This window comes from Phyllobates terribilis, unplaced genomic scaffold (genome assembly GCF_046119375.1).
Source record: "Phyllobates terribilis strain yellow unplaced genomic scaffold, ASM4611937v1 Scaffold_11__3_contigs__length_659146591, whole genome shotgun sequence".
In the NCBI taxonomy this organism is placed as follows: domain Eukaryota; kingdom Metazoa; phylum Chordata; class Amphibia; order Anura; family Dendrobatidae; genus Phyllobates; species Phyllobates terribilis.
Window position 1 is genome coordinate 31627978 of NW_027362771.1, and position 19123 is coordinate 31647100.

Below are 19123 nucleotides of genomic sequence, written 5' to 3' on the forward strand. Positions count from 1 at the left end.
ATAGCACTGACCAGATGGTCTCCAGACGGAGGCCAAAGGCTGGAATGGAGCAATGGATGCCTTAATGGAGGTCTGTCTTCTTCAGCCATTTTTGTCTTGGATACTATACCAGAGATTAGTCTGTAGAGCACATGAGCAATGCCATGAAGAGGTCTTCTCGAGGACATGTCACACCAGTCCTACAACTAGGCTTATGATGTGTGGTGGCATAATGTAGTCGGATCATTCTAATCTTCATGACAGGTACACTAACAGCTTAGCATTATGTTAATTTGGTGGTGCAACAAATGCACGGCCATTTCTTCAAAGTTTTACAGGAGATGTTTTTCAACATGACAGTGCCAGACCGCATGTTGATTGTGTTACTGTGAGCAGCCTGCATGGCCTAAACATGCTACCATGGCCTACAGCTTCTTCGGACCTGTCTTCTATTGAGCACATTTGGGATGGCATTGGAAAGCCAACTGCAAAGGGAGCTGCCAGCTGTGGATCTTGATCATTTAATACAGAAATTAAATGGGAATAGTCTAGACAACTTCATTATGCAAAGCATAGCATTCAAATTCTTTTTTAAACCTTTTTTACTCAAAACTAACATCTATTCCTGGGCAACAATTACTTGTTCTGCAAACATCCTAGCAACAGCAAAATATGAAAGCAAAGGTCCTAATAAATGTAAAGAAGTCATTGAGAGGTAAAATACTTGTGCTAATACTGGGACTGATATAATTTTATGGTATTACAATAAATCGACTTTTATAAAGCCTTGTTGAAGTATAACTTGAATTTATAGTTTTCATTGTTCCAATAGACAGACAATGAGCCATCAACAATATAGGAATCTGTAGTAAATTCAAACTACCAGGATTAATGCCAATCAAAGCAAATGTCTCTTTTTGACAGGTTCATGTCAAACGTTTGCAAGAACCATACAGTAGCAGCTGTAGTAGTGGTGAAGGCATAAGAAACTATTATACCAATGCATATGGTACAGACTATAGTAGAGAGGTGAGTATGAAACCGTGACATCTTCTCACCATATTTATAATGGAAATATACTTTTAACAAACTTTGAACAAAAGGAACTGCAAATAATGGAGTAGCCATAATCCACCGAATGGCATAAAAACAGTATTTTATTAAGACATATTAAAAATTACATGACATATATAAATAGGGTCTAATTTAGGAGGAAAAAAAAGGGAGAACTATCAATATAAAGTGTCACCCATGGATATCCTGTATGCTGTGCCCATATATAATGTAAAGACTATGTAGGGTATATGCAGTGTTTAATATATACAATGTACAATAATATTCAAAGTGCAATGCTAAACTTACCCAACATGTGTGTGATAGTGAAGCCCCACACGGGGCTACTATCACTGGCATTGTGCTTTGAATATTACTGTCCCAGTCTGTAATGTTCATTAATAGGGTTTTTTTTGAGATATTCAATGTATGTTTATTCTTCGATGCTTTGTTTATAATAGTAGTCTTTACATTATATATAGGCACAACAGACAGGGTTTCCATCGGTGACACCTTATATTGATACTTATCCTTTATCTTTTCCTCTTAAATTAGACCTCATTTATATGTCATGTAATTTTTAATATGTCTTAATAAAATACTGTTTTTATGCCATTCAGTGGATTATGACTACTCCAACTACTCCATTATTTGCAATCCCCTTTGTTCTCAGTTTATAGGAGTACTCCATCCTCTCTTTAATTTTCTTTATTATTTTGGAGGAACTTGGTAATTCTTTTGGTTCCCAGCCTTAATATTAAAGGATGTGCTGTATGAATATTTGTTCTATTTTAACAAACTTTGTTCAATTTAGTAGTACAAAATAGAATATAAGAAGCTTTGTAATTAGTGTTGAGCAAACGTGCTCGGATAACATGTTATCCAATCATGCTCAGTCTTATACATAATTGGCTAATATGTTTGCCTCCCTGTGGCTGTATGTTTTCCGGCAGTAGACAGATGCAAAACATGCGGGGATTGGCTAACAAACAGTCAATCCCCGCATGTGTTGTGTCTGTCTACCGCCAGAAAACATGCAGCGCAGGGAGGCAAACATATTAACTGGGCACGCCAAAAATACTCGGATAAGACCGAGCATGCTCGTATAGCATGTTATCCAGGCATGATTGCTCAACACTATTTGTAATATATCCAATCAGAGAAATATGCTTCATTTTTCATGTATTAGACACTTCTTCTCCTACCCTCTGCCTCTTGAACCTTACTTTAAAAAACTCAAAGCTTAATTGTTTCTTGCTCAGACAAGATAGACTGCAAGCTCACTGAGGTGTCAGGTTACAATGCCCATTATATTCTATGGAGAGGGGCATGGGTAAAGTAGGGAGCAGGGGAGAGGAAACAGGCAGGGTATGACACAAAAGGTTGTGCTGAGTTTTTTATCAGGTCTTTTACTTTACACCAGAGCTTGATTCACATCAAGTTCAGAGTCAATCCATCTCTGTGGTCTGTGCAGTATATAGAAGAGATCATAGTAGTTAGTCTGTCACTAGTCACCAGTGTAGAGTTAATTGCAAATTAAGAGATAGAGCCTGCAGAGGGGAAAACTGGTGAAAATGTAGGATACACTGTCCATAAACCTATTATTCGTCATGTACATATAAAGTGCATAGGACACACAAGTAACAGGAAAGTAATTTGAAAGTACAGTTAGACTTTAAGAAATCTTTATATTTTGGTAAAGGCTAGTGCTGGAAAGTTGCTGTGGACTTTCTTAGTGTAGTAGTATCAGTTAAGATAATTGTAGTCCTTGTAGTGCACTGTCTGAACATAATTTGACCTCTGGGATTTCAGTTGTATTCCAGTAGCACTCATTGTGATTCAGTCCCATCACTGTCTATCGGGACTAAAATCTCCAGACTCATTAATTTTAATGATACTAAGCAGTCTACTTTCAGTATTCGTAACCATTAAACACATGCAATATATTTTGATCTGTATTTATATTACCGTTTCTATGTTATGTCGCTGTATTTGGCCCCTCAGGATGTTTTTGCACATTTTTTTATGTGTACACATTATTTATTTACGTGCACTTTTTATAATAAATGTTGATAATACCTTGATGCCTCGTATTTTTCCTTGGGCTATTACTTTTAAATATATAATTGATATAACTGTCCTGTCTTTCACTTTTATGTGTGATGCACTGCCTTTTTAACCCCTTCCTATTGCATCTAATTTTTTTTATGTTTTTTTATTGCTTTTTTTCCCGTTTTATTCAGGAGCCATATCTTTTATTTTTCCATTGACATAGTCATATCCGAGTTTGCTTATATATGGGATAAGAAGTACTTTTTTATGATTCCATTCACTTTACTTAACTGAAGAATGGGAAAAAAGATATACAGTCCTGCTCATCGTTATTGGCACCTATGAAGTTTAAGTACATAATGTGGAATATCTCCTGGAAAAAATTAATCAAGTGAAACAGTTTTTTGTATAGAGCTCTCAGGTTAAATACAAAAGATCAAAATGATAAACAATCATTTTAAACAAAAAACAATGGGAGGGAAAAATAGAAAAACCTAAAGCTTGCTGTGTCACTGGTATTGTCACCCTTTACATTAATTTAGTATAGAAACACATTTTGACTCGCCTGTGGTAAATCACAAAAGAGATTCACCTGTGATTAATTATCCGAGCCCATGTGACATGAATTAGCCAATGAATGATGACTTTAGTGTTTTAAAGTAGGTAGGCCCTGTTCCTTTGTCATAATGTTGAAGACAAAGGAGCAGTATGAGGACATCAGAACTGCTATTATTAGCAATCACAAGACTTCCAAAGGGTATAAGGCCATCTCCAAAGACCGTGTTATCCCAGTTTCAACAATGCGCAATGTTATTAAGAAGTTTGCCAAGCATGGAATGGTCAAAAACATCCCTGGATGTGTGGGAAATAGGAAAATTGACAAGATATGTCTTTGAAGGTTGGTGCGAATGGTGGAAAAAACACCAGGTCAAACATCTAAAGACCTGAAGGCCAACCATTGCTGAAGAAAAGACATAAAAAGGCACAACTGATCCTTGCCAAAGAGTACCTTGACAAACCAGAATCCTTCTGGGAAAATGTTCAGTGGACAGATGAAACAAAAATAAAGCTTTTTGCCAATGCAAAGCAACAGTTTGTTTACAGACCGTGCAATGAAGCTTATACGGAAAAGAACACCTTACCAGTTAAGCATGGTGGAGGATCCATAACGCTGTGGGGTTGCTTTGCTGCGTCTGGTACTGGAGGCCTTGACTGCATCACAGGAATCATGAAATCAGAGAATTATCAAGAGATTTTAGAGCGAAATGTCCTATCCAGTGTAAGAAAACTTGGTTTGAGTTGAAGATCATGGGTCCTCCAGTAAGACAATGACCCAAAGCACACATCCAAAAGTACACAGGAATGGTTGAAAAAGAAAAAATGGACTGCTTTAAAATGGCCAGCAATGAGTCCTGACCTCAATCCCATTGAAAATCTTTGGGGTGAGCTGAAATCTGCCATTGGGAAAAAGAACCCTGCAAACATTCAAGAGCTTGAACAAACTGCAAAGGAAGAGTGGGAGAAAATTCCAGCTGAGAAGTGCAAGAAGCTTATAGATGGCTACAAGAAACGTTTGGAGGCTGTCAGCAATGCCAATGGGTGGGCAACAAAGTATTAATTAGGGATGCATTTATTGCTGCACATGCTGTTTATTCTGTCTCTTTTTTGAAATTGCAACATGGAGCTTGAAAAACAATGTTTTATAGTTGAATCATTTTGTACCACTAATTAAAAAATCCTGAGGATATAACTTTGGTACACTTCCATTTATTTCTGAAGATATTGTACAGTCTATGAAAAAAATGAAGGGGTGCCAATAATGGTGACCAGCACTGTATATGTGGAGAAATGGTGAAATAAAATGCAATTCTACTATTGTTGCTTCGGATTTGATTTTACGGCATTCGTTGTGTGGTAAAAATTACCCGATAACTCTATTCTGTGGGTCAGTATAATTATGGAAATATCAAATTTACACCATTTTTTATTTTACTGTTTTTATGTAAGTCTGAACTTTTTTTTATAATAAAATTTGTCTTATTCCGACCAATAACTTTTTTAATTGTTCACTGATAAAGCTATTTTTTTTTTTGTAGAGCAAGTTGTAGTATTGATTGTTACCATTTTGGGACATAGATAGCTTTTTGATGGCTTTATATTTCTTTTTTTGGGGAAGCAAGTTGACCAAAAAAAACACGAGTTATTGAGGTATATTTTTTTTTAACAAGCTAAGGGTATAGAATAAATATTTTTTAATTTCAAATGATTGGACTTTTAAGGAAGCAAATATGTTTTTTTTTCTTAATTCCTAGCCACAAACCAATGTTGTGTATTCACATCCTGGGAAAGAGTCTTCAGGTGTTGAGGGACTCAAGAGTTGAGCTTCCTCCACATACGCCAGATACTAGCTATATTACATAGCTGGCATCTGTCTTTAGCAGTTACAGTTGGAGTAGTCTTTGTCAACGGGAAAAAAAAATGATGGCTCTTGGAAAAAGGTGAGAAAAAACAAAATTTGAAAAATTAAAAATCCCTGGTCCTTAAGGAGTTAATTTACGAAATAGAAAAACGAAAGCAATTTGATTTGTTACATTATTACAATTTTCTTTTTAAACATTTTTAAAAAAATGTAATCTATTTTTATAGTATTTTAGTCAGAAGAAACTTAAACCTGCAATTGTTTGAGCTACTGTACAAAAAAGCATGTGTTGCAATATGTTATCAATTTAAAGGTTATGAGTCATTAGAAATTGACCTATTGTTTAAAATACGTTTTGGTGCTATTCATTGTTTTTATTATTTTTTTACATTGTTCATATCACTAAATCTATGTCTAGATCTATAATAATAAAAAAGTTGAAATCTTGCATTTTCACACTGGCCACTAAGTCTAATACTAGATTCATATTTCCTGTTGTCATATTCTCAGTTCTTTTCAGCAGACACATGAACATAAGCAGCAATAGACTGACTTTGACCCTTGTTTGTACAGGGTATCTTTCAGGGGCATGCCCTGACCTGGGCAAAGGTCATTGTGAAAGAAGAGGGTGGAGGTGAGCTGTCACCATTAGAAATGAGCGAACCGAAACCCTAAAGTTAGGGGTTCATAGGTGTCCGGTGCTGACTTCCGAACACAGACTTTTCCTGGAAGCGCATTTTACAGTTCAGGAGTCCGGCGAGAGGGAGACATATTTTACAGCTCCAAAGTTCGGGTCCCAATTGTTTTATATCGGGTTTGGGTTCAGGTTTAAGTTCAGGAACAGTTGTGGTACCCAAACCAAACTTTTGATTAAAGTTCAGTTGAGGAACCTAAACTTCCATGGGTCCGCTCATCCCTAGTTATCATCATCATCATCATCTATTATGAATAGTGGGTCCTGCATTTTCTAATGTGTACAATGATGTTATCTGTTATTGTAATCCTGCCTGTGATGATAATGAGACAGCTGAAAAGCCTTCTGTACAGAACAAGAATAGTAAGTCTCATATTAGGGTTAGTGGGTAATATGAAACTTACTGATTTATTTAAATGATTATATAGAAACTCAAGAAAAAAACTTGAAAGATGTAAAAAAATGCATTTAACAAAAAACTCTGATTTAAATAGTACGTCATTCCTTTTAACAATGTTCTAGCCACTTAAATGTTGCTGTTCACAATTTGAAAATTGACAATGGTACTTAAGAGGTGAAAAAACAACTGAAGTTCTGTTTTTAGAGGGAAGTGCTGGCTGTATAACACACACTGCATCTCCAATGAATGTAGATGATTGAGCTGAGGGCATGTGAGGAGTTGTATTAGTACAGTACAAATATATCAGTAGAATACATGAGTAGCTTGTGGCCAGTTTTGTGAACATTGTACGGTATGTTCTACTCTATGGAATATAATATACAACCATATTTTATATAATTCATATTATTTGTTCACTGAGCAATTAAATGGTTATTTAAACATTCCTTTGGATCAAGGTCCCTTTGAAAGTCCAGTATTATGATAAGTGGGTAAAATTGAATTTGCATGTTGCCTACCACAAACAAATAGTAGCCTAGCACTTGTGAATCAAGTTACAAGAAATTTTAATTACTATCTTAATAAAAAAAATTCTATGTCGGCAATCCTGACATGTGCAAAAAAAATCAGCCAACACGTTTCGGGCTTAGCGTAGCTCTTATTCACAGAATATTCATAAGATAACATTTAAACAATTGGTGTGAATATTTCATTAACCAAAAAAAGGCAATTCTTTGCGTAAACTAGACTTTCTACCTACTTTATTGGCATTTTCAGAAATGACCCAGGACAAGGAAAATACTTCTACTTTCATGGTTAAACAGTCTGTCAAGTCATGTTGTTTAAGGGAAAAAGCAGCAATATCTTGAAACGTAAGTTACAGTCATTGTGCAGAGTGAGGAAGGAGGAAGCCATAAATCCAGCTAAGAGCATATTTGTAGGTATAAAGTCTACTTGTGTACATAATGTGTCAAGCAGTTGTGTACATTTTCACTTGCCCCCAGGCTTGCAAGAAGAGCTGTGCGCAGACCAAGATGATCAAGAACTGTGGCTGCAGAATGTGGGAGTTCCCAGCACCCCCCGAGTTGGATGTACCTCTGTGTAATATCAGTGAGCTCTCCGTGAGTAAGTACATCTTCCCACTAGGTTACATGCTGAAGACCACCCAGTGACCTGAGATGGGGTTTTCTCTTACCAGATAACTGTGTGGAGCTGTATGAATATAAACTGTCCCACGACCAACTAAAATGTCACTGTCCTCTTCAGTGTGAGTAAGTATTATCTACAACAAGACACATCCCATATATCATTTACAGTTTTCACATATCTTTGGCATTTTCTGGGTATCTAACGCATAACATGTACAGAAAGTATAATGCCCAAGGCAAGATGAAAGCAATTCTAGGACAGAAAGCAGGATACTTCCTTTTAGAAGGTGAGAATCACAGTCATTGCTAGTTATAATACAGTGACATGACAAGAATCCGCATAACTAATCAGAGGCTCAATAGTTGCAAGTCAAATTTATGTATGAGATAGTCAAGATGCTTGTGTATAAAATGATGGTAGTCTCACGTTACAAGCAGTAGTAGATGGTGAGATATGGAGCCTGAAAGTCAAAAGCTCAAAACATTGTTACTATTTTGCTCTTCAGTGTATAGTCTGTAATATAACAGACTGAAATGATCATTATCAAAATAATGGTGTTCTGTATTTCTGTTCATAGCGAGGAGATTTATGAACTTACACTTTCTTCATCACAATGGCCCAGCAATACCTACTTGGTAAGTGTCACTCAAGGGACAAATGAGTAAAGTGAGCTAGCACATTAGAGATGAACGAATCTGCCAAAAACAGGCTTGAATCTGACCGGCTAGGCCTCAGGCCATGCCATGACATCACATGGGGTCTTGATGGATGTATTAACAGAAGCATACAGTCTAGATCACGTGAAGTCATTATCGGACTTTACTCCTCTTTGGTCAGACCTCATCTGGAATACTGTGTCCAGTTTTGGGCGCCACATCTTAAAAAAGACATTGACAAACTGGAGCAAGTTCAGAGAAGAGCGACCAGAATGGTGACCTGTCTGCAAACCATGTCCTATGAGGAACGGTTAGAGGATTTGGGAATGTTTAGCTTGCAAAAAAGAAGACTGAGAGGAGACTTAATAGCTGTCTACAAATATGTCAAGGGCTGTCACATTGTAGAAGGATCATCTTTATTCTCATTTGCACAAGGAAAGGCTAGAAGCAATGGGATGAAACTGAATGGGAGGAGACACAGATTAGATATTAGAAAAAACTTTTTGACAGTTAGGGTGATCAATGAGTGGAACAGGCTGCCACAAGAGGTGGTGAGTTCTCCTTCAATGGACGTCTTCAAACAGAGGCTGGACAGACATCTGTCTGAGATGGTTTAGTGAATCTGCATTGAGCAGGGGATTGGACCAGATGATCCAGGAGGTCCCCTCCAACTCTAACATTCTATGATTCTATGAGAGCATCAGAGGCGCCACTAAGTATTGTGAAGAAAGAAGACCAAACTGAAGGGAGCTAACTGTGTAGGAGACGGGGCAAGATGAGTATAACTTTTTTAGTCACCTACTGGCCCAAAGGTTATGTTCACACATCATGTTTTTTTCAGCGTTTTTTCATGCATTTTTATGCAAATTTTCAGCTGCATTTTACAGTATGAGCAAAGTCTATGAGATTCCAGAAATCTCATGCACACATCATGGTATTTTTGTGTTCAGGATTTTGTGCTTTGCATGTTTTTTTGCAAAATAAAGCATGTCACTTTTTTCAGCTTTTTTCAGTGTTCTTTCACCCATTCAAAGTAATGGGTGGTGAAAAAACACTGAAAATGCATCAAAAACGCAGGTGTCAGGTTTTTCAGCATTTTTCCAGCATTTTTTGTGCCAAAACCAGAATGTGATTTTTTTTTTTCACTGAACTTTATGTACATGCATATAATGAACAAAAGGACATTGAAAAAAAAAAAGCAGCAAAAATGCACCAAAAAAACCAAGAAAAATCCTGAACAACCTCCTGGCAAGAGATGAGGTTTTGTTGCAGGAAAAAATCATGATGTGTGAACATAGCCTAAGACAAATCCAGCAAAGTGACAGCCAGATGGCAACCATGTTGTTGGATGTATGTGAATGCAAATGGAATTTCAAAACAAAAAAGGGATTCTAGGTAATACAAAGTTTTTATTAGATTCAAATCGAATTTGATTCACTTCAAATTGAGTGGTTCTAATCTATAAGACATAAAATGTAAAAAAAAACACCGGAAATCAGATAATTCATATATAAAATACTGTAGGTTCGAGGCATAAACTGGAAATAAGATAATTCATATATAAAAAAGGTTCATTGGCATAACCACCAGGGTAGAGGACATAGCAGGTGATATGGGGTCCAGCATCTAAGGGAGCAGATCTTCTGTCAAAGTTTAGCTACAGATTGATCATTGATAATCACGTAAGGAGGAAATGGCGCAAGATATACAGCTGAGTCCAAAAAGTCATAAGCGCTTTCATGGCCTGAGCTCTTTGGTGCTCGAGTTGTAAAGAGTGGCGGTTGTGCCATAGTGTCATATTTACTTATTACAAATCTGTTTACGTGCTTCCAGATATATACAGCACTTTATAACTATTAATCATTTAGTAATCTAATACAAAATTATTCAGTACAAAAATATTGTAAAGTATACTGACATTTCATAAGCTCATCTGGCAAACCTGCCCAATGCGATAGAAATATTGTACAAACCCATTTAAGTGCAATCATACTCAGACTGGATTCACAAAGTGGGTTTTGGTACATTTTTCAAGGTGTTTTTAATAAGGTTTTGCACAACTTTTCTGGAGGGTAAAACAGGTTTCAGTCATATGTTTTCCCAGATTTGTAGCGTTTACTAGGATCGGTAACATTTTGTTTTTTTCAAAATGCAGTATGCTCTAAGTAGAGATTTTCTTTCTGCCATTTCCTTATAGGATTATGCATGGGATTTCAAAAATATCAGAGAAAAAACATAGAAAAGTGAAGCCTAAATATGAATTTTAAAAAAATCTGCTTTATTGAACATCCATTAAAAAGCCAGCATGACAATATGGCAAAATATATATACAGTTATATGAAAAAGTTTGGGCACCCCTATTAATCTTAAGCTTAATGTTTTATAAAAATTGGTGTTTTTGCAACAGCTATTTCAGTTTGATATATGTAATAACTGTTGGATACAGTAATGTTTCTGCCTTGAAATTAGGTTTATTGTACTAACAGAAAATGTGCAATCTGCATTCAAACAAAATTTGACAGGTGCATAAGTATGGGCACCCTTATCATTTTCTTGTTTTAAATACTCCTACCTACTTTTTACTGACTTACTAAAGCACTTTTTTTGGTTTTGTAACCTCATTGAGCTTTGAACTTCATAGCCAGGTGTATGCAATCATGAGAAAAGCTACTTAAAGTGGCCACTTGCAAGTTGTTCTCCTGTTTGAATCTCCTCTGAAGAGTGGCATCATGGGCTCCTCAAAACAACTGTCAAATGATCTGAAAACAAAGATTATTCAACATAGTTGTTCAGGGGAAGGATACAAAAAGCTGTCTCAGAGATTTAACCTGTCAGTTTCCACTGTGAGGAACATAGTAAGGAAATGGAAGAACACAGGGACAGTTCTTGTTAAGGCCAGAAGTGGCAGGCCAAGAGAAACATCAGAAAGGCAGAGAAGAAGAATGGTGAGATCAGTTAAGGACAATTCTCAGACAACCTCCAGAGAGCTGCAGCATCAACTTGCTGCAGATGATGTCACTGTGCATCGGTCAACTATACAACGCACTTTGCACAAGGAGAAGCTGTATGGGAGAGTGATGCGAAAGAAGCCGTTTCTGCAAGCACGCCACAAACAGAGTCGGCTGAGGTATGCAAAAGCACATTTGGAGAAGCCAATTTCTTTTTGGAAGAAGGTCCTGTGGACTGATGAAACCAAGATTGAGTTGTTTGGTTATACAAAAAGGCGTTATGCATGACGGCAAAAAAACACAGCATTCCAAGAAAAACACTTGCTACCCACAGTAAAATTTGGTGGAGGTTCCATCATGCTTTGGGGCTGTGTGACCAATGCCGGCACCGGGAATCTTGTTAAAGTTGAGGGACGCATGGATTCCACTCAGTATCAGCAGATTCTTGACAATAATCAGTGACAAAGTTGAAGTTACGCAGGGGATGGATCTTTCAGCAAGACAATGAGCCAAAACACCGCTCCAAATCTACTCAGGCATTCATGCAGAGGAACAATTACAATGCTCTGGAATGGCCATCCCAGTCCCCAGACCTGAATATCATTGAACATCTGTGGGATCATTTGAAGAGGGCTGTCCATGCTCGGCGACCATCAAACTTAACTGAACTGGAATTGTTTTGTAAAGAGGAATGGTCAAAAATACCTTCATCCAGGATCCAGGAAATCATTAAAAGCTACAGGAAGCGACTAGAGGCTGTTATTTTTGCAAAAGGAGGATCTACTAAATATTAATGTCACTTTTCTGGTGAGGTGCCCATACTTATGCACCCGTCAAATTTTGTTTGAATGCAGATTGCACATTTTCTGTTAGTACAATAAACCTCATTTCAAGGCAGAAACATTACTGTGTCCAACAGTTATTACATATATCAAACTGAAATAGCCATTGCAAAAACACCAATTTTTATAAAACATTAAGATTAAGATTAATAGGGGTGCCCAAACTTTTTCATATAACTGTAGTTAACATGTTTTAATATTTTTGTCTTAATTGTAACAAACAAAAACTCACGTTTAAAATGTTACAGTACAAAATAAAAAATGGCATCGAAAACATTTAAAAACAAAATGCCATGACAAATGCTAGAAACTCATGGCATTTTTTTACATTTAAGGCCCAATTTATCAAGGCCGGGATTGTTAACGCTGACCTTGATGAGGGGGCATGCTGGAGTCAGACGCTCCTGATTTCTGGAGAGGTGCATGGCTCTTCATGAATCTGGAGCATCTGACAAGTGGCCTCCATGCGCCACTCCAGAAATCTCACTCCGGTCAAGTACTGGAGTGATGTTTCTAGAGTAAGGAATGCCACAGCTCATCTAATTCATGACGAGTGTCTCGCCCCAGTTCTGCCCATTTCAACAGAGCTGGAAGAAACTGGCGTGAAGATGGCAAAAGTCACAAAATTTAGGCACAACTCCAAGTTGCGCCTAAATTTTGTGATCTTTTACGCCAGAATTCTGATGTAAAAGCTTTGATTAATCGGCACTTAGTGTTTAAACTGCTGCAAAAATACTACTTTGCAGAACCCACATAGTCAGTCAAGGCCACAAAGCTTCAGTAAGAACAGTAAATTTTATTTTGTATAATTGTCAATGACAAGAATCATACAAGAAACAGTCACACCCATTACCATAATAATTTGAAATGTTACTATGCACATTTAGGCTAGGCGTAGATGACCGTGTATTGTCTTATCTTAGAGAATCGGGTCCCATTATGCTGATCACATTCTGATCAATCTCTGATCAGAGTGTGATCATAGCGTGATCTGATTCTCTCGGATGAGGAGCAGATGGAGAAAAAAAATTCTCCATCTTCTCCATTGTATCAGTGCACGGAAATCGGACTGCACTCAGATGTCATCCAAGTTCAGTCCGATGGTTTCCATTGACTCATTGACTTGCATGGCTGAGTGTGATCTGAATATCAGATCAAACTCAGGCATGCAGCAATTTTTTTAGTTAGACCAGATCAGTCCGATGAAAAAATTTGACATGTGCACGGCCCCATAGAATAACGTTGGTCCAAAATATGGCCGTGTGCATGAGTCCTTAATAAAAGCAATTAAAGTGGAAAACGAACACTCAAAACAAGCTCATCTAAAAGGGTAAGTGGTTCATAGGAACAATTTTCTGTATCAGTATACACAAAACAATCACACAATATAAGTAGTCTCACAGGTTAATTAATTCAGTTAAATCCCATTATAAATAAGGTGCAAGGTAAGTAAAAAGTGTGACATTTATACTGAAAAAAGCAAGTGCAAGAAATAGTTGAAATATACATAAGATATGCTATAACCCTATTATTAAATATAAAGAGCCATTAGGCCATAAGTGTTTAATTCATTATATCCTGAGACATTGTGGATTAGTTCTTATAAAGGCATAGACAGCAGGTCTGGTAAATATCTTTTTATCTTTAATATGGTTTAAAATATTATACTTTATATGAACTAATCACGCAATGTCTCAGGATTAGTGTTGAGCGATACCTTCCGATATCAGGAAATATCGTATCGGATTGGATCGGACCGATACTCAAAAAGTATCAGATATCGCCGATTCCGATACCGGAAACCAATGCAAGTCAATGGGACACTAATATCGGAATGAAAATAAACCCTTTCTTTCCTTGTAGGTTAATTCTACATGAAGGAAAACAACTAAGAATAATGTAGAATGTATTATGCGAAAAGCCGGCAATTCATCAGCGCATACACCGGTACCCGACAATTTACAACAGAAAGAATAGAGCTTCACACATAGATTAGATAGATAGAAACATGTCAGTCACATATATATGAAGTACAGTGACAGTGTTGATTACTGTACTTGTCATTTAGTGTAAAGGATTTATTCAAAAAAATAATAGTGTTTTCATGCACCATCTCTTTAAAAAAGCCGGCCGGCAATTCAGCTTCGGTACCCGACAATTTATAACAGACAGAATAGAGCTTCAAGCATAGATTAGATAGATAGATAGAAACATGTCAGTCACATATATATGAAGTACTGTGACAGTGTTGGTTACTGTACTTGTCATTTAGTGTAAAGGATTTATTTAAAAAAATAATAGTGTTTTCGTGCACCGTCTCTTTAAAAAAGCCGGCCGGCAATTCATCAGCGGTACCTGACAATTTATAACAGACAGAATAGAGCTTCACACATAGATTAGATAGATAGAAACATGTCAGTCACACATATAAGAAGCACAGTGACAGTGTTGGTTACTGTACTTGTCATTTAGTGTAAAGGATTTATTTAGAAAAATAATAGTGTTTTCATGCACCGTCTCTTTAAGAAAGCCGGCCGGCAATTCAGCATCTGTACCCGACAATTTAGAATAGAAGGAATAGAGAATCATACATAGATTAGATAGATAGAAACATGTCAGTCACATATATATGAAGCACAGTGATAGTGTTGATTACTGTACTTGTCATTTAGTGTTAAAATAAAGGATTTATTTTAAAAAAAATTGGCGTGGGGTTCCCCTTAATTTTAGTCTCTAGCGGAGGTTAAGCAGACAGCTGGGGCAGATGTTTGAAGCCTGGGAAGGGGGTAATACCCACGGAGCTTCCCAGACTACTAATATCAGCCCCCAGCTGAATACCTAGCCCTTACTAGCTATTAAAATGGGGGACCCCCCCCAAAAAATGACGTGGGGTCCCCCCTATTTTAATAGCTAGCAAAGGCTAGGCAGACAGCTGGGGGCTGATATTAATAGCCCAGGAAGGGAGCCATGAATATTGGCCCCCTCCCAGGCTAGAAACACCAGCCGTCAGCCGCCCCAGAAATGGCGCATCCATAGGATGTTCCAATTCTGGCACTTAGCCTCGCTCTTCCCACTGCCCTGTAGTGGTGGCAGTGGGGTAATAGGGCTGGGGTTGATGTCAGCTTATAATGCCAGCTGACATCAAGCCCAGGTTAGTAATGGAGAGGCGTCTATAAGACACCCCCATTACTAACCCCATAGTGAAAGTTAAAAAAAAACCACAAACACCCAGAATAAAGTCCTTTAATTGAAATAAACACACAATTCTTTATTGTTCTAAATTAAACCATACTTACCGTCACGCCCATTCCAGCTGAAGCCAACGATCTCCTGCAATAAAAGAAAAATAATAAACCAACATCATCCTTACCTTTCCATGGTTCCCACGACGGCTCCAGCTCTGCTACATTGAGATGACAGGCTGGACCGCAGCAGAACGCTGCCATCCAGCCTGTCATCCCGCAGACACTGAGAAGCGCAGGCATGCTTGCGCTCCTCAGTGTCTCTCTGTGACGGCATCCAGATGAGCCGACAATTAACTCGGCTCACCTCATGCACGTCACTGACAGCGTGGGAGAATTCTCCTGCACTCAGCGCTTCAGCGTGAGAATTTCCCCACGCTGTCAGTGACGTGCATGAGGTGAGCTCATGTCCAATGAACTCAGCTCACTTCATGTACGTCACTGACACCGTGGGAGAATTCTCACGCTGAAGCGCTGAGTGCAGGAGAATTTTCCCACGCTGTCAGTGACGTGCATGAGGTGAGCTGAGTTCATTGGACATGAACTCGGCTCATCTTTATGCCGTCACAGAGAGACACTAAGGAGCGCAAGCATGCCTGCGCTTCTCAGTGTCTGCGGGATGACAGGCTGGATGGCAGCGTTCTGCTGCGATCCAGCCTGTCATCTCGATGTAGCAGAGCTGAAGCTGTCGTGGGATCCATGGGAAGGTAAGGATGAGGTTGGTTTATTATTTTTCTTTTATTGCAGGAGATCGTTGGCTTCAGCTGGAATGGGCGTAATGGTAAGTATAGTTTAATTTAGAACAATAAAGAATTGTGTCTTTATTTCAATTAAAGGACTTTATTCTGGGTGTTGTGTTTTTTTTAAATACTTTACTAGAAATTCATGGTGGTCATGTCTAATATTGGCGTGACCCCATGAATTTCGGGCTTAGGGCCAGCTGATAATGCCAAGCTGGCCTTAACCCCTTTATTACCCAGTGAGCCACCGCACCAGGGCCCTGGATGAGTTGGGTACAGCGCCAGAAGATGGCGCTTCTATGAACGCGCCATTTTCCGGGGCGGCTGTGGACTGCAATTTGCAGCGGGTGGGGCCCAGAAAGCTTGGGTCTCCCTGCGCTGCAGATTCCAGCCCCCAGCTGCCTAGTTGTACCTGGCTGGACACAAAAATAGGGCGAAGCCCCACGTATTTTTTTTTTAAATTATTTCATGAAATTCATGAAATAATTAAGAAAAAAAGGGCTTCCCTATATTGTTGTGTCCGGCCAGGTACAAATAGGCAGCTGGTGGTTGGGGGCAGCCCGTTCCTGCCTGCTGTACCTGGCTGGACACAAATATAGTGCGAAGCTCCACGTCAATTTTTTTTTAATTATTTCATGAAATAATTTTTTTAAAAAAGGGCTTCCCTATATTGTCGTGTCCGGCCAGGTACAAATAGGCAGCTGGTGGTTGGGGGCAGCCCGTTCCTGCCTGCTGTACCTGGCTGGACACAAATATAGGACGAAGCCCCACATCAATTTTTTTTAAATTATTTCATGAATTTTCTGAAATAATTAAAAAAAAATTGACGTGGGGCTTTGCACTATATTTGTGTCCAGCCAGGTACAGCAGGCAGGAACGGGCTGCCCCCAACCACCAGCTGCCTATTTGTACCTGGCCGGACACAACAATATAGGGAAGCCCTTTTTTTAAAAAATTACTTCATGAAATAATTTAAAAAAAATTGACGTGGAGCTTCGCACTATATTTGGGTCCAGCCAGGTACAGCAGGCAGGAACGGGCTGCCCCCAACCACCAGCTGCCTATTTGTACCTGGCCGGACACAACAATATAGGGAAGCCCTTTTTTTCTTTATTTCATGAAATTCAAGAAATAATAATTTAAAAAAAAAATACGTGGAGCTTCGCCCTATTTTTGTGTCCAGCCAGGTACAACTAGGCAGCTGGGGGCTGGAATCCGCAGCGCAGGGAGACCCAAGCTTTCTGGGCCCCACCCGCTGCAAATTGCAGTCCGCAGCCGCACCGGAAAATGGCGCGTTCATAGAAGCTGGATGCTGTACCTGGCTGGCATACAAAAATATGGCAAAGCCCACGTCAAAATTTTTGGGAAAAATTAATTAAAAAATAAATAATAATTTATGGACTGCATCTTTATTAACTCATCAAATGTCATTTAGTGTTAAAATAAAGGATTTATTTAAAAAAAAAATGGCGTGGGATCCCCCATAATTTTAGTCTCTAGCGGAGGTTAAGCAGACGGCTGGGGAAGATGTTTGAAGCCTGGGAAGGGGGTAATACCCACGGATCTTCCCAGACTACTAATATCAGCCCCCAGCTGAATACCTAGCCTTTACTAGCTATTAAAATGGGGGACCCCCCCAAAAAAATGACGTGGGGTCCCCCCTATTTTAATAGCTAGCAAAGGCTAGGCAGACAGCTGGGGGCTGATATTAATAGCCCAGGAAGGGTGCCATGAATATTGGCCCCCTCCCAGGCTAGAAACACCAGCCGTCAGCCGCCCCAGAAATGGCGCATCCATAGGATGCGCCAACTCTGGCACTTAGCCTCGCTCTTCCACGCTGCCCTGGTGCGGTGGCAGGGGGTAATAGGGCTGGGGTTCATGTCAGCGCCAGCTGCTATGAAGCCCAGGTTAGTAATGATGGGCGTCTATAAGACACCCCCATTATTAACCTACAAAGTGTTAAAAAGAAAAAACACACACTACACCCAGAAAAAAATAATTTATTTGAAATAAAACACACCATTTTATTTAATTCTTAGTTTACTAAAAAAAAATAGTTACCTGTCCACGTTCCTGCGCTGATCTCCCATGCACAGCTGTCACATCTGGAGATGGTGACAGCTGTGCATGGCTGCTGTAAGCTCACGCTGCCGGGAACACGTCCGCTGCCGGCAGCGGGAGCCACTGACTGAGGTCACCGGAGTGCATTCAGTCAGCGCAGCTCCGGAGACCTCCTTTACGGCACTGCTGTACCGTGGGAATTTCTCACGATACAGCAGGGCCGTAAAGTAGCTAACTGGAGCAGCGCTGCCTGAACTCCGGCGAACCCGCTTATGCAATGACGGGGCTGCTTTACGGCCCCATCATTCTAGCGGCGGCAGCGGTTCAGAGCGGTCACATTCTATGTGGCTGCTCTGAACTGGAGATCATCGTGGGACACTCGTGGACTACTACGGAGGGGTAAGGATAAGGTTGTGGTTTATTATTTTATATTTTATTACAGGAGATCGATGGCTTCGGGGAATTAGGTGTCTAGGTGAGTATAGGTGTAGTTTTTTATTTTTTACTTTATTTTAGGTGGCGATCGGCGGGGACAGGTAATGTATGAACTAATTTATTGTAGGTAACCACGGGCCACCAATGACATGTATTTAACATTTATTGGGGACACAGTAGGGCAATTTAAATAGCAGGATCAGGCTGATGGGAACTACTGCTCCCATCGAGCTGATCCTGCTGGCACGAGTAGACGGGGGACAGACATAGGCCGATGGGAGTAGTAGTGTCACTTCGGCCTATGTCTGCCTGCACGCACACACCCGCACACATCGCACAGACACCGCATACATCGCACAGACACCGCACACATCGCACAGACACTGCACAGACACCGCACACACCGCACAGACACCGCACACACCCGCAGACACCGCACAGACACCGCACACA

At 39.4% G+C, this 19123-nt stretch overlaps 1 protein-coding gene across 1 annotated transcript in view; it reads left to right on the plus strand.

The window, feature by feature from the left end:
• The window catches only part of LOC141164975 (epithelial sodium channel subunit gamma-like), a 72256-nt gene that overhangs the window by 34568 nt on the left and 18565 nt on the right, over positions 1-19123 (plus strand). Inside the window, exons 4-7 of the mRNA XM_073650629.1 lie at positions 904-1008; positions 7602-7722; positions 7796-7868; positions 8324-8381. Coding sequence (XP_073506730.1) covers positions 904-1008; positions 7602-7722; positions 7796-7868; positions 8324-8381 — 357 coding nt within the window. The remainder of the gene's footprint in view (positions 1-903; positions 1009-7601; positions 7723-7795; positions 7869-8323; positions 8382-19123) is intronic.